The sequence below is a fragment of the Pleurotus ostreatus genome (genome assembly GCF_014466165.1).
Source record: "Pleurotus ostreatus strain PC9 chromosome Unknown scaffold_2, whole genome shotgun sequence".
NCBI classification, from domain to species: domain Eukaryota; kingdom Fungi; phylum Basidiomycota; class Agaricomycetes; order Agaricales; family Pleurotaceae; genus Pleurotus; species Pleurotus ostreatus.
The window spans coordinates 3,160,235-3,173,411 of NW_023503157.1; the positions used below are offsets into that span (position 1 = coordinate 3,160,235).

At 48.7% G+C, this 13,177-nt stretch overlaps 6 protein-coding genes across 6 annotated transcripts; 4 read left to right on the plus strand and 2 right to left on the minus strand.

Moving 5' to 3' along the window:
• Positions 1–455: 455 nt before the first annotated feature.
• On the plus strand, positions 456–3,191 carry MCM3 (MCM DNA helicase complex subunit; the record flags this gene model as incomplete). The annotated part of the gene is made up of 5 exons (XM_036773598.1): positions 456–1,231; positions 1,281–1,893; positions 1,948–2,433; positions 2,484–2,926; positions 2,990–3,191. The coding sequence occupies 5 exons, from the start codon at positions 456–458 to the stop codon at positions 3,189–3,191; spliced, it is 2,520 nt and encodes an 839-aa protein (XP_036635071.1).
• A 133-nt stretch (positions 3,192–3,324) lies between these two features.
• PC9H_004009 (uncharacterized protein) lies at positions 3,325–6,339 on the minus strand (the record flags this gene model as incomplete). Its single annotated transcript, XM_036773599.1, has 10 exons — positions 3,325–3,814; positions 3,868–4,106; positions 4,168–4,670; positions 4,718–4,982; positions 5,030–5,143; positions 5,197–5,329; positions 5,385–5,507; positions 5,564–5,782; positions 5,836–6,110; positions 6,163–6,339. 10 exons carry the CDS (start codon positions 6,337–6,339, stop codon positions 3,325–3,327), a joined length of 2,538 nt encoding a protein of 845 aa, XP_036635072.1.
• Positions 6,340–6,757: 418 nt separating this feature from the next.
• On the minus strand, positions 6,758–8,969 carry PC9H_004010 (uncharacterized protein; the record flags this gene model as incomplete). The annotated part of the gene is made up of 14 exons (XM_036773600.1): positions 6,758–6,973; positions 7,026–7,078; positions 7,128–7,162; positions 7,215–7,309; positions 7,370–7,391; positions 7,456–7,606; positions 7,659–7,669; positions 7,721–8,129; positions 8,181–8,304; positions 8,361–8,387; positions 8,446–8,526; positions 8,581–8,644; positions 8,699–8,819; positions 8,873–8,969. The coding sequence occupies 14 exons, from the start codon at positions 8,967–8,969 to the stop codon at positions 6,758–6,760; spliced, it is 1,506 nt and encodes a 501-aa protein (XP_036635073.1).
• A 952-nt stretch (positions 8,970–9,921) lies between these two features.
• Positions 9,922–10,844, plus strand: PC9H_004011 (uncharacterized protein; the record flags this gene model as incomplete). The annotated part of the gene is made up of 6 exons (XM_036773601.1): positions 9,922–10,113; positions 10,167–10,233; positions 10,282–10,306; positions 10,360–10,425; positions 10,474–10,777; positions 10,827–10,844. The coding sequence occupies 6 exons, from the start codon at positions 9,922–9,924 to the stop codon at positions 10,842–10,844; spliced, it is 672 nt and encodes a 223-aa protein (XP_036635074.1).
• A 199-nt stretch (positions 10,845–11,043) lies between these two features.
• Positions 11,044–11,790, plus strand: PC9H_004012 (uncharacterized protein; the record flags this gene model as incomplete). The annotated part of the gene is made up of 5 exons (XM_036773602.1): positions 11,044–11,143; positions 11,201–11,225; positions 11,284–11,349; positions 11,409–11,709; positions 11,773–11,790. The coding sequence occupies 5 exons, from the start codon at positions 11,044–11,046 to the stop codon at positions 11,788–11,790; spliced, it is 510 nt and encodes a 169-aa protein (XP_036635075.1).
• A 179-nt stretch (positions 11,791–11,969) lies between these two features.
• On the plus strand, positions 11,970–13,121 carry PC9H_004013 (uncharacterized protein; the record flags this gene model as incomplete). The annotated part of the gene is made up of 6 exons (XM_036773603.1): positions 11,970–12,177; positions 12,227–12,274; positions 12,330–12,346; positions 12,407–12,614; positions 12,666–12,754; positions 12,813–13,121. 6 exons carry the CDS (start codon positions 11,970–11,972, stop codon positions 13,119–13,121), a joined length of 879 nt encoding a protein of 292 aa, XP_036635076.1.
• Between the last annotated feature and the right edge of the window lie 56 nt (positions 13,122–13,177).

The following is a 13,177-nucleotide window of genomic DNA, read 5'->3' on the forward strand; positions in this document are numbered from 1 at the left end:
GCGGAGTCCCTTGGCGAGCTGCACCATATTCGGGTCTCCTTTTGTCGCTTCCCAACGTTCCACGCACAAGCCCCGTTGAATAGAGTAGAATATAACAATAAGCAAAGCTTGCATGAGAAGCAACCAACATCAGAATTGCATGCAGTCAGGTCCCGTCGCCTGGGCCGCCTAATGGAAATACCGGATACAAACTTGAGGGGGCCAGCCGTTGCAGAGTAAGCGCGTTGCACGTACATATGGTTTCAACCTATTTATGAGTAATAATATAGTATTAGCCACTGCGTCGATGGTGCCTGTCCCCGGTAGAAACTGCGGGTGTTGACCGAGGCGACTCCTGTTGCGTTGCAAGGGGCTAAAGACGTGATCGTGTGAGGTTTCTTAAGTTTAGGGCAGGTCTTCTGGCGTTTAATGGACGCGTCTGTGTATCGCCTCCTCATCTCTGCTCCCCCTTCAACATGTCGTTCCCAGACTTCCCCGTGCTCTCTGATGATCTACTTCGTGACAGAAGCCGGCTTTTCGAAGAATTCTTAGACTCTGATTCACCAGTTTACAACTACAAGGATGAAATCCACCGCATGCTACGAACAGACAAATCGCGTCTCATAGTCAACCTCGACGACCTGCGCGACTATAATCGAGAATTTACAGATGGTCTACTCAAGCAGCCCGTCGACTACATTCAGGCCTGCGACGAGGCGCTACTTAATATTGTGCAACGAGTGTATGACCCAGAGAAACACGAAATAGAATCCAGGAGCTATCGCGTCGGTTTCAGTGGTTCATTCGGTGATCACCATGCCAGCCCAAGAACGCTCAATGCTTCAATGCTAGGGAAGATGATCTCACTCGAAGGCATCATCACACGTTGCTCGCTGGTACGACCGAAAATGCTCAAGTCTGTTCACTTCTGCCCCGAAACACGACTCTTCCATTCACGCGAATACCGTGACGCTACTTCGACTACCTCAAACCTACCCCCCACGAGCTCAATCGTACCACAAACTGACGACGAAGGACATCAGCTACAAACCGAATTCGGTCACTGTGTATTCAGAGATCATCAAAGAATCAGTATCCAGGAAATGCCCGAGCGTGCACCTGCAGGGCAATTACCTCGGAGCACAGATATCATCCTAGATGACGATTTGGTGGATAAATGTAAACCTGGCGACCGGATTCAGCTTGTGGGTATATATCGCAATGTCGGTGGTGGGTCAGGCGGTACGTTCAAGTGAGTTATCTCAACCATACCGCATGTTTCTGTGCCTGACATTATGAAGATCGTTAATTTTGGCGAACAACATCAATCTATTATCGACCAAGATTGGTGGAGGAATCGCTCAAACTCCCCTCACGGATTCGGATATCCGCACGATAAACCAACTAGCGAAACGCAAGAACATCTTTCATTTACTCTCCGAGTCTCTAGCGCCCTCCATATACGGACATGAATATATCAAGAAGGCCATTCTGCTTCTACTCCTAGGAGGCGCAGAGAAGAATCTACCGAATGGAACGCACATCCGTGGGGATATCAATCTCCTCATGGTCGGTGACCCCTCAACCGCTAAATCACAGCTCCTGCGGTTTGTTCTGGGGACGGCCCCCCTGGCAATTGCTACCACAGGTCGGGGTAGTTCTGGAGTGGGTCTGACAGCTGCTGTCACGACGGACCGTGAAACGGGCGAACGAAGACTCGAAGCTGGTGCCATGGTGCTTGCTGACCGTGGCGTCGTGTGTATCGATGAGTTCGACAAAATGTCGGATATCGATCGGGTCGCCATCCACGAAGTGATGGAACAGCAGACGGTCACAATTGCTAAAGCTGGCATCCATACAAGTTTGAATGCCCGCTGCAGTGTTGTCGCTGCCGCAAATCCGATATACGGTCAAGTGAGCATGCTTCTGTGATGGAGGTTCCTGGCTGATCATTAAACCTTTTGCCAGTATGACATACACAAAGACCCACATAAAAACATTGCTTTACCCGACTCGCTGCTCTCACGTTTTGACTTGTTGTTCATTGTCACTGACGATGTGGAAGCTACCCGGGATCGAATGATAGCTGACCATGTCCTTCGAATGCATCGATATCTTCCACCTGGCGTCGAGGAAGGTACACCTGTAAATGACAATCTCTCACAACCTTTGTCAATTGACGGCCCTGCGGCAAGTGCCACTGAGGCCGAAAATGCTGATACCAGCCCTTTCGAGAAGTTCGACCCTCTTCTGCACATTGGTGTTGGGGGCACCGGGAGGGCCACCCGTAGCAAGACGAAGAAGCACGAAATTCTTAGCATTGCTTTCGTCAAGAAATACATTCAATACGCCAAGAGCAAGGTCGCGCCGGTCCTATCCAGCGGAGCTGCGAACCACATCGTAGAGGTCTATGCTAACTTCCGCAACCAAGGAATGGAGGAGAACCAGAAAAATGTACGTCAGCGAGTCAGTCATGTTCTCCAATCGCCTCATAAATACTATAGACCTCCCCGCTCACAGCGCGAACGCTGGAAACTCTCATTCGACTAGCCACTGCCCACGCAAAGGCTCGACTATCCACTAAAGTGGAACTGAGTGATGCCCAGGCCGCTGAAACGATAATGCGGTTCGCCCTTTTCAAAGAAGTTCCCAAACGCCAGCGTAGAAAGCGCAGAAAACTAAACAGCGGTAATGCCAACAAGGGTCAGGGCGACGATGGATCTCAAGAAAGCGGCGACGAAACCGAAGACGAGGACGAAGATGGCGACCTTAACCCAATACCGGAGCGTATGTCGATGCCCCCTGGCCAGAAGCCAGTGGCTGCGCCAGCGAAGCAAGGTACACAAGATCCCATTTGGGGCGACGAGAGTCAAGATGTGCAAATGGAGATTGAACCATCTGCATCAACTAAACAACCTGAAGTGCCTAGGAATATCGATCCGGAACGGTATGTACTTCTCATGACAGTCTGTCACTCTACCGAGACTTACTCCGTGCCGTTGTCCCGTAGATTAAAACTATTCAGAACCCGATTCGCTGCCGTCAATGCAGCCAGAGAGGAGGAACAATACTTCGTAGCAGACTTGATTCAGTACATCAACGAGGGCCTTCCTAACGATCAACTTTTCGGGACCACGGAAGCTACAGAAGCAGCCTTGGCCATGCAGGATGAGGAGGATATCATGGTCAGCGACGGCATAATTTATATGTAGGGGCTTTTGCTATAGGTTTTGCTTCGTTCTTTGTCGTATGTGCCTTCTTGTTTTGCTTTCGAATGCATCTGTACCAATAGACATGTAGGATTCCGAATAGAATAATATGTTCACTGTACTGTGTGATAGACGACTACTGTGGACATTCCTGCCGGCAGCGCAGAATTCGCTGAACTTCCTCTCGCCCAAGTTGGTTTACACCGACAACTTTGGACGTTGTCGCACTCCATGCATCTCCCGCCTCGAATACCGTGTTTGTTAACTCCTCCCAGACACTACCCTCCGTGCTGACTATCCTAGCCGCTTGAAGCAAGCCAAGCCATGGGGCCTCTACGCGACTGCGGCTCATTGTCCCTCGTACGCCGGCATGACAAGTCTCTACCCAGAGTTCACATTCGGCCGAAATAGCTTTTGCAGCGCTCAGGTCGAAACGGCCACGGTAGAGTATACCTCGGCTCAGAATGTGTTCTGCGAGGTGTGTAGCTATATTCCGATATATAGTCGTGAGCATCGCCTCCGAAAGCAACGAACGCAAATATGTCAGATACGAGGACAACAATGCAACGGGGCCTAGGAGTGTTTGAGAAAGAGCTATTTCGTCGGCTCGCTCCTCGGGGTTCCGTCTACAACGGATGGGCTAAGGCGGAACCAAAGTCATGGAGCGATTGGGACGTACGAGGTAATCACGACAAAATGGGCCTTCAATCCATGATCGATCTCTGCACAGACTTGCTGAACAATCATGGCTTGGGCACGGTCGGCTACCTTCTTGTATCGAAGAACTAGCTCCTCAAATATCGTATCTTGCGGGGCCTCCCATTCATTTGCATGTGGGTCAGGAAGATTAGGATTCTCGGTTGCGCGGGCTCTGAGAGAAGCCCGACGGTTGATCTCGGTCCATAACTCCAGGAAGAACTGAAACAAAAGTTAACAAAGAATTTCGTGTCTGTTGAGTATTACTGAGCATTATGCTTACCAACTCCTCGCCCCAAGCTTCCATAGCGGATTCAATATATTTAGCACTGAGAAGTGCTTTGCAAAGTCGCTGAGCGCCTTCAACGCCGCTCGTTAGGCTATTTGTATCCATCTTAACGCCACCGTCGCCGGTACCCAACGCCACACCCAGAGCACCAGGTACTGCCCGGGAGAACACAGACGAGTAACTTTCGAAAGCGTCCAGAGAAGAAGCTATCCGGCCGAGGTAATGCTCAAGTAGAGGCAGTTGAACGGAAATCAAGAAACGCGTTCGCTGGGCAAAATCGGGCAGAGGCGAATACCGATCTGCGAAGGGATGGGTTAGAAATCTGAGGAGTGGAAGGGAACAATTCATACCGGTAACTTGCTCGACTAGGGCCTTTAACTGCCGTGCAGAATTTGTCGTTTTCAAGTCGTAATGACGGGACTTGTCGTCCTCGCCGTCGTCCGCAATTTGCCAGGCATCAGAAGATGATATGATTTCGTTGTATTGTTGCTCCGTAACTGGGCGGAAGTCAAAATGCTGGCATCCTTCTGAGGAGAACTCGTACATTTGTTTTCCCCGTCCACCCAAGCTTCGAACCAATCCTTCTGACCTAGGATGACTTCACTAATCCCTTCCCACCTATCTTCGTCTAGCTCGTGCTTCGCTGACGTGGTCAAAGATATTTGGAACCCTTCGTCTCTCAAGGCAGCGTCAAACGCAAGTGCTTGGTATATAGTGTGGGCTAGGAGGGAAGGGTGGGGCAGTAGAACGGGTACCGTGCGGCGAAGTTTCTTCGTAAGAATTGGGAGCAATAACGAGGTGAACTCATCCTGAAATAACATGAGTGACGGAATGGGAAGTAATCTGTAAATATTACCCATGCGTTGATACCTTGTATCTTTTCGGATGCCAAAAGGGTTTGAACGATAGTATCCATGAACGAGCGATGTTCGTGTGCAACATTCAAGACGTGCGTAAAGTACCATTCCGGCTAATTAATGCCAATAAGCCAACGGATATAAGTGAAGAAGGCGAGAGACAGACCTTGTCAAGTTTATTGGTGTCCCGAGAACCCTCGAAATGGTATTTGAAGCGCAGAGAGATTGGACGGACTAGGGATTGAATTGGATACAAACCTTCGCGAACAGAGCCGTCCAGGGAGACCACCTTACGAGCCCTTGGATACAAATGATCGAAATCAACGGGTTACATCAGAATAAGTCTTGACTTACAAGTCCTGTAGTCTTAGAAGGTTGACGAAAGCGTGTTCAAACGCCTGCCTGTGCTCTAGGGAGGCTGCATGGTACTCAACAGGACGAGGCCACTGTAGCGTCTCCGCCGCCGAGAGAAGACGTCTGCAATGTGAACATTGGATGATGCAAAATATACACAATGAACTGTGTAAACGTACTCCGCTAGAATGTCTTTTATGTTCTGCCACGTCCTGTCGCGCAAAGTCCGTAGAAATGAAATGAGGTGAAGCGTCTTAGTACCAGTAGAATCAGCGGCTGTTGAGCATTGCTCTGCAACTTGCTCAACAAAGTCATGTAAGGCACGGTATTGAGATATGGACGAAATAGAGATCGGCTGCGTCAGCGGTAAGTCGCGCGTCTGTTGCGCCGAGGCGTCGCTAGAACATGCAGTTCAAGTTTGACCTCGAACGTCCAAGACAAGTGTACTGACCTCAGCTTTACAGCGCGTTCTATTACCAAAACATACTCTTTCAAGTTACTGAGCTCGTCCAAGTCTCGGTGCAACGATTGTATATCTTCTAATAGAGTTGACGTCCGTTCGCCGTCGTCTGAGAAATGAGGCAGAAGATCTTCGGTTATATCTGCTAACTCATCGGCAAGTGAGTGTCGAACGAGGGAGAGCTCCTGTGCAGTATGCAAGTGAGCTGCCGCCAAGGCCCTGGTCCCAGTTATCGTGGAATCGACATTGACTTGCGAATTTGCAAGCTGAGCTATCAATGGTCATGAGATGGGCGCTTCACTGGTTATCAAGACGCACTTTCGACTCGAGAGTGTCGTGGTGTTGTTGAGCTTCGTTCAAAACGACCTCCAAGTCGCGTAAATCATCAATGATTTTGAGCCGACCATCCAAGAGCTCTAATGTCGCTTTGACTGATATTTCATCATCTGGCGCAGCGAGCAGAACCTTGATTTGGTCAGAGGTGGTGAGGTTCATGAGGAAGCCGTCTAGTGCAACTGCAAGGTCTGAATACTGAATTGTGACAAGTGCTAGAAGTGCTTCCCACGGCCAACCATTTCAGGGCTTCCTCAGGGCTTTCTTTACATCAAGTTGAAGTTGCAAATTACGATGTTCGACGGTTGGCGAGACGCAATCATAATAGCATTATAGAAATGAGAACAAGAAGCGTAGTTGTTTTAAAACGAGACACCGAATGAGGTGACTCTATGTACCCAAATCCTACCGTACTTACATACTTTCCAACGTAACCTAGGGCAAAACGAGTAGTAGGAAAACATAATGGCAGATATTGTGAGTCGTATACATAAGATGAAGAAATAAGCATGGATTCAAGTAGATGAGACTGCAGAGCTCCGACACCTCGCTAGTGCACAGACCAGCATCGGAAAAGGCTTCACGAATGCCGAGTGACACGATCAACGGTCCGCCAGCTGTTCAACAGTGTACGCCTGATGCTTGCCGACCCGGGTTGTACATACACATCGCGACCAGGAACCATGTACTCATGAGGAAGAATTCCGCGCAAAGTCTCGGCGGTACGTTCATCAGTAGGTGCGAATGGCTTATTCCAAGCACTGAACACGAAGATATCAGGGGTGGGGCAGTGGTGCTAGTAAGATGGTTTACATTAGCATGCAGAATTCCAGGGAGTGAGAACGTACTGCAGTTATTTCATGGATCTCCCGCTGGATGCGCAAGCAGAAACCGTCCAGATCTATAGTACAATCCAGCTTCAGTAGGTTGGCGAGGGGGTAATAGCTTACCGAGATCATTGGCATCGTATCCGAAAGGATCCTCACTGCAAGGCATGTTGAGTCAGACACTTTCAGTTCGAGAGAGAGCGACTCTACATTTCTTGGCCGATTTCCAAGAACCCGAGAAGCAGGAACGAAGAGAACGCCGTGGCCGGAATCACCAGGTTGCCAAACTTTGGAAGTATTTGGAACTAAAATCAATGGTGTAAGATTAAAACATGCCATCAACACATTCATTTATAAACGCGTACCGGCAGGAAGAAGAGGTAAAGCCTTGAACGTATCCAGTCAGTCGGGAACATATGTTGTGGTGTTATCATGTGCACAGATGACTGACCATAGTGACATTCGAAGATGCACCTGATATGCAAAAGGCAACGGAGTATTCCTGATACGGTCCAAGTTGGACATGGCCTCTTGGAGAGAAGATAAATTGTTGGTGAGAGCCGAATCGACTGGTGGTTTAATCAAATTTTGCCTCATGAGATCTTAGATTCAAGACCGTCAGGAATATTGGAACAAAGCTAAACCAGTTCTCACATGCAAAGTAACTGGGAGACGGAAATGAATCGCTGGGGGTTTGTGTATAACACAGAGCTCACCTCGAGAGATATAGACAGATTTCCATAGGAACGTTGCTTTCCATTGAGCCCATTTTCCTTTTCCTTCCAAGAGCATCCCTACCCATCTTCTGACGTTCGTCCGTCATCCGAGTGAGAGACGCGGTGCGGCGGAAGATGATCAAAGCGAGCCATTTGAGGAAACGGAAGAGAGGGATGTAATCGTAGATAGATGTCTCTGGGGGATTGCGCCCGGGCTTCAATGGTTGCTCGCTTTTGACTGTTGGTAGTACTTTCTCTGGATCGAATGTATCAAGTCCCTGCTTGCGCGGCGACCTTCTACTCAGTGTTTGGTACCAGGAGGCGTTGGTGGACTTGTCATCATCCATGATGTCGTGGTCATCCTTGGGTTCAGGAAGGGAAGTCGTATGCTGTGGCTCGCGGCCCCGACCTGCATCGCTGACATCCACATAAGGCATTTTACCCGAACCATGAAGTTCACGGAAGAGAGGGAGAATATCGTTTTCAACCTGCCGCGGAGCCTTCGTGTCCGCATACCGTGGCAAATGGCAGATGAGAGGGTAAAGATCCTCGTAATATATCCCAGATTCACCACGCAGTAGATGCTGTGATATTGTGATTAGATCCAAGTAACCTTCGAAACGTCTGCGCTAAGACTGACCTTGACAGCTACGGAGAATGCTTGTACCTTCGAAGTCGTACTCACGCATCAACGTAGGAGATAATATTTTTCATGAGCAGCATACCAAGTTGACCATGGTCTTCTTCTCAATGATAGCTTTCAATTCGTTGCGTTGTCTTCCCTCAGTGGGGACGTAGATCCAGATCTATGATCAAGAGTAATTGTACGCTTGATTCCATCCTAAGTGAAGAGCGCTTACAAATTGCGCCAAGTTTCTTGATGCTATGTTGATGTTAGTCCACATCTCCCTCCCGCCTTGATATCTACAAGCGCCTAATGGGAATAGATCTCAACGATTGTCACTGGATGGGGCCCACCTTTCGTACGCCGTCGATGTTCGGAAGGATACGACCACACCGAGGACCACACCCAATACTGTCAACAAGCTGCTGTCTATGCTTAGGTCGGTCGAAGTCATCGTCGACACTAAGTAGACCACTGTGCGTCGTTCCGGTGAGCCAACATTCTGAGGAGTCTAGAAGCCAACCTACTTGTGGCAATCGCAGAGAAGAATAGAACCTCCGGCCAGATGTCATTGGCGACGGTCGCGTTGAACTTCTTGAAGGACGAGGAGTTGTGGGCATCCATGCTCGACTGAAGAGAAGTGGAAGAGGGCTTGTAAGTCGTCAGCTCCCTCGTGGTCAGCGTTTAAGTACCGGATAGCACCGTGCGTGAGATGGGAAGATCACCTCGAATCCTATTGCACGAGGTAAGCCGTATCCATCAGATCATACAGCTAACGCCATTGGCGTCTTTTATACCTTCCTTCGCGAAGATTAGACACGCCTGACGCCCTGTTGCAGATGGGATAGCCAAATCTCGGCCCTGCTAGGAGGGGCAGCTTATAATTGCGGACAGTGGGGGTGCCACTTGAGCCAGACTAGAAGCATCTTGGGCATTGCTATGAAATTCACCGTGAGTAGTATAGAAGGGGAGGATGGGATCGTCCACACATATAGTAATACCTCGCTCGCGCGTCTCAGAACTGACGGGCATAATTGTCAGAATGCATCACCATGAGAGCGATTTGTCGGCACCAAGTTCAAGGTGGTCCAGGCAAGGAAAAGATGCACACGACACGTATCAGAATCTTAGGCATTTAGTAGCGCGAATCGTATTCGCTCTAGCGAGGTATTAATATAACGTGTGCGACTCAGTATGTTAGAGACATTACCTCCCACTTTATACAAAAGGAATCTAGAATCTAACTTGATGGATATAGATCCATGCAAGGTGGTACGCTCGCTGAGTTGAAGTTCTAGTCATAATGTCGATGTGAGACCTTATAAAATCAGATATATCACCCTCTGCGCTCAGTGATGTGAAACGCAAATTCAAGATGCTAGACGAGTTGGTGGAGAGTAGATGATGATGATAGTCACCGTGCAAGTATGCAAGTCACGCGTCACACGTCCGTTACCCTTCCCACGGACGGCGTCTATTCCCTACCGAACCTGAACTTCTTCGCCCTAACTCTCTTATCCGTGCAGCCCTCCACATTATTGGCAGCAGGTAGCTATATCCTTTGCCATTGACCACCATGCTCAGGCGGTATGTACACCTCAGGCATTTGATAGCAGGCCCTTTCCTTTCCCCTCCCTCCCCAATCGTATACCTGCAGCGCTGGTGTAGCGGATCCGTGGATTCAAGTCTAGACCCCAGCCGGCGACAAAATAAGCAATCTACCTCCAAGTTTGAAACATCACCAACTGGTAATCCCAACAAGTCATCAGTGAGTTCCGTTGCTTTCTCATCGTGAATGCAGTGCCGCTAATATCAATTAAGATGGTCAACGGTGACACAGGAAAAGAAGGTCCAATTGCTCTACCCCCAACAAAACGATTGGCGATAGGTAAGATTCTTCCCTCAACTGCCCCCAATGCCTTGACATCGTTTGCAGTGACTTGCATGGATGCACGAATCAAGTGAAACAACGATAACTTGATCGCAACATGCCTCCACTAACCGCTATCTTCAGCCCCTTCTCCCAGTTGGGCATAGACCTTGGCGAAGCTCACATTATTCGCAATGCAGGTGGTGTGGCGTACGTTCGTCATCTCTTCGTCACAGTTCAAAACTCAGTCAGTTTTAGTCGCGATGCCCTTCGCAGCCTCATTATTTCCCAGAGGCTGCTTGGTACCCGCGAAATTGCGGTATATCATCACACGGGTTGTGGACTAGTCACAATGACTACCCCAGGCCTTCAGAAGCTAGTCAAAGATGCTGATCCTACAAATGCAGAAGCAGGCAAGCAGATTGATAATATAGACTTCCTTGAATATGGACCAGATCTGGAGAAGTCTGTCAGAGACGATGTACAGTTTCTACAAAACTCGCCTTTGATCCTAAAGGGCACGAAAATTACGGGTTGGATTTGGGATGTTGAAACCGAGAAAGTAAGCTAAGAGGACCTACTTTGGTTGACCCAACTCACATGGTCCGCAGGCATCTCAAGTCGTTTAGACTCATTCTTGGCAGGAGATCACGTATCTATCTATAGTATAACCGAAAACGAATGTCTTATGCGTAATCATCATGTCCTACAATTGCGCCATCATTCACCTTGAATATTTCTCACAACATCGGGTGCTTTGAAATAGATAGAGATCCAAGATATAAAGACGTTACCTCATTCATTATCTCTCCCCCACATATTCTCAAGATGTCTCACTCCATCGACTTCGCTGCGAACAATGCACAGTATGCGTCAACCTTCACACAGGGTCATCTACCACTTCCTCCTTCCAAGAAGATTATTGTCGGTGAGCTTATCTTATCTACTACACTATTCTCAATGACTTAAAAATGAACTCTGATAGTGACGTGCATGGATGCTAGAGTCGAGTATGCAATACTCGTATCCTCATAAATTTAGCTCCACTAAATTAGCTGCTCCTTGCAGACCTGCAGGACAACTTGGTATCGGACTGGGTGAAGCACACGTTATCCGCAACGCTGGTGGCCTTGCGTAAGTCGTCAAGATTGCCGGTGCTCTTTCCAGTTGCTGACGAGCATCCATTAATGAAGCAAGGACGCTTTACGAAGCGTAGTCATCTCCCAGCGCCTTCTGGGCACGCGCGAAATTGCGGTCTTCCATCACACCGGGTGTGGGATGCTGACCTTTACGTCACCGGAAATCAAGCAGCTCGTGAAGGATGCGCAACCCGGTAACGCTGATGTCGCGGCGGCCGTGGATGCTATTGATTTCGGGCCGTTTTCTGAGCTGGAGAACAGCGTGAAGAGTGATGTTGAATTTCTCAAGGGGAACCCATTGCTCCTCGAGGGAACCAAAATCTCCGGATGGACGTACGATGTCACCAGTGGGAAGGTGAGATGTATAGTGAGCTGCTCTATGGGAACGCAACGCTGATACACACATTCTCTTTCTCAGATTCAGCAAGTCGTGTAATTTAGCTAGCTAAATACTTAACGAGCACGCGTGCAATGTACATTATTCTTCTCATCCTCTCATAGTCTCTTATGTCAATCTCTGTCCTCGCTCCCCTGTAAACCCCCTGTAAGCCCCTTAACACGTGGATCCAAGCTTTGCGATGGCGCGGCTGCCAACTTGGCGTGAACGTTCAAGCTATGTCTGATTCCAAACCAACAATAGTACCACAGCCAAATCCGCACGGCCTGGATATATCTGAGTATCAGGACGATGCACCCATAAGCCCAGCGGAAGAAGCTTCCCTGGCGAAGCTAAGCACTATATCACCTCCTGGATCATCAGGTCCAGTCATCGCGGTAGATCTAGACGATGTGCTCAGCCAAACGAATCATGTATTGGCAGAATGTAAGGCAGTTATTATACTCATCCAAGTGCAATGCTAAAACCATCCAAGTCCATAATGAAAACTACGGAACCAATATGGATATCTCCCATTTCTACTGTAAGTAGATCGTTAGGGTTTGCCGCAGTGAGAGTTGAACTGATTGTCGATATAGATTATTATTACTGGAAGGTGTGTAAGTGATCTTCATTCGCTATCATGGTTGTTTAATGTTGAAATCTTGGTCTTTAGAACCCGTTTTGGGGAACACCAGCCGAAACATATGAGAAGGTCAAAAGGTTCTACGCGACGGACCGTATATACCAGGCTGCACCAGTCCCCGGTGCTCGTGAAGGGGTGCAGTCATTGAGAGATATGGGTTTCAGACTGGTCATAGTGACGGCGAGGACACAAGACGTTGCCGAGCCGTCGTGGAAATGGGTGGATAAGCACTTCCCCGGTATTGTGGATATAGTTCCATCATAATCCCTTCTCTGATGCCTTCTTGTAGGGATATTCGACACGTTGATCTGCACCAATCAATTCAAGGATGCTGACAAGGTTGGGCATGAAATCGTGACGAAGCTTAGCAAAGGCCAGGTAACTCGCAGCCTACGTCCACCACGATCGTCCATAACTGACATTCACATTATCACAGGTCTGTAACGACTTGGGAGCTTGTCTTCTCATTGATGATTCGTCGGAGAACGCGATACAATGTTCCACTCACGATCCACCAACTCGTGTATTACTCTTCGGCGATTACCAATGGAACAGCAGGATTTCTGGGCCGCAAGATCATAGAGATGAGATGACCTTTGATATACGACTGAAGGCCGCTGGTGGTAAGGAATTTTGGAAGGAAGAAACGCTAGAGGTTCCTGAAGGCGCTCCGCTGCATCGAGTAAAGGACTGGGCTGAGGTTGTGCGTTGGATACGAAACCGTAGAGAAGAGGGTCATTTATAAGCTTTCTGTATGAATACAACTTGAATGCTCTTTGCACCTGGAGGCTATCTTGCGTG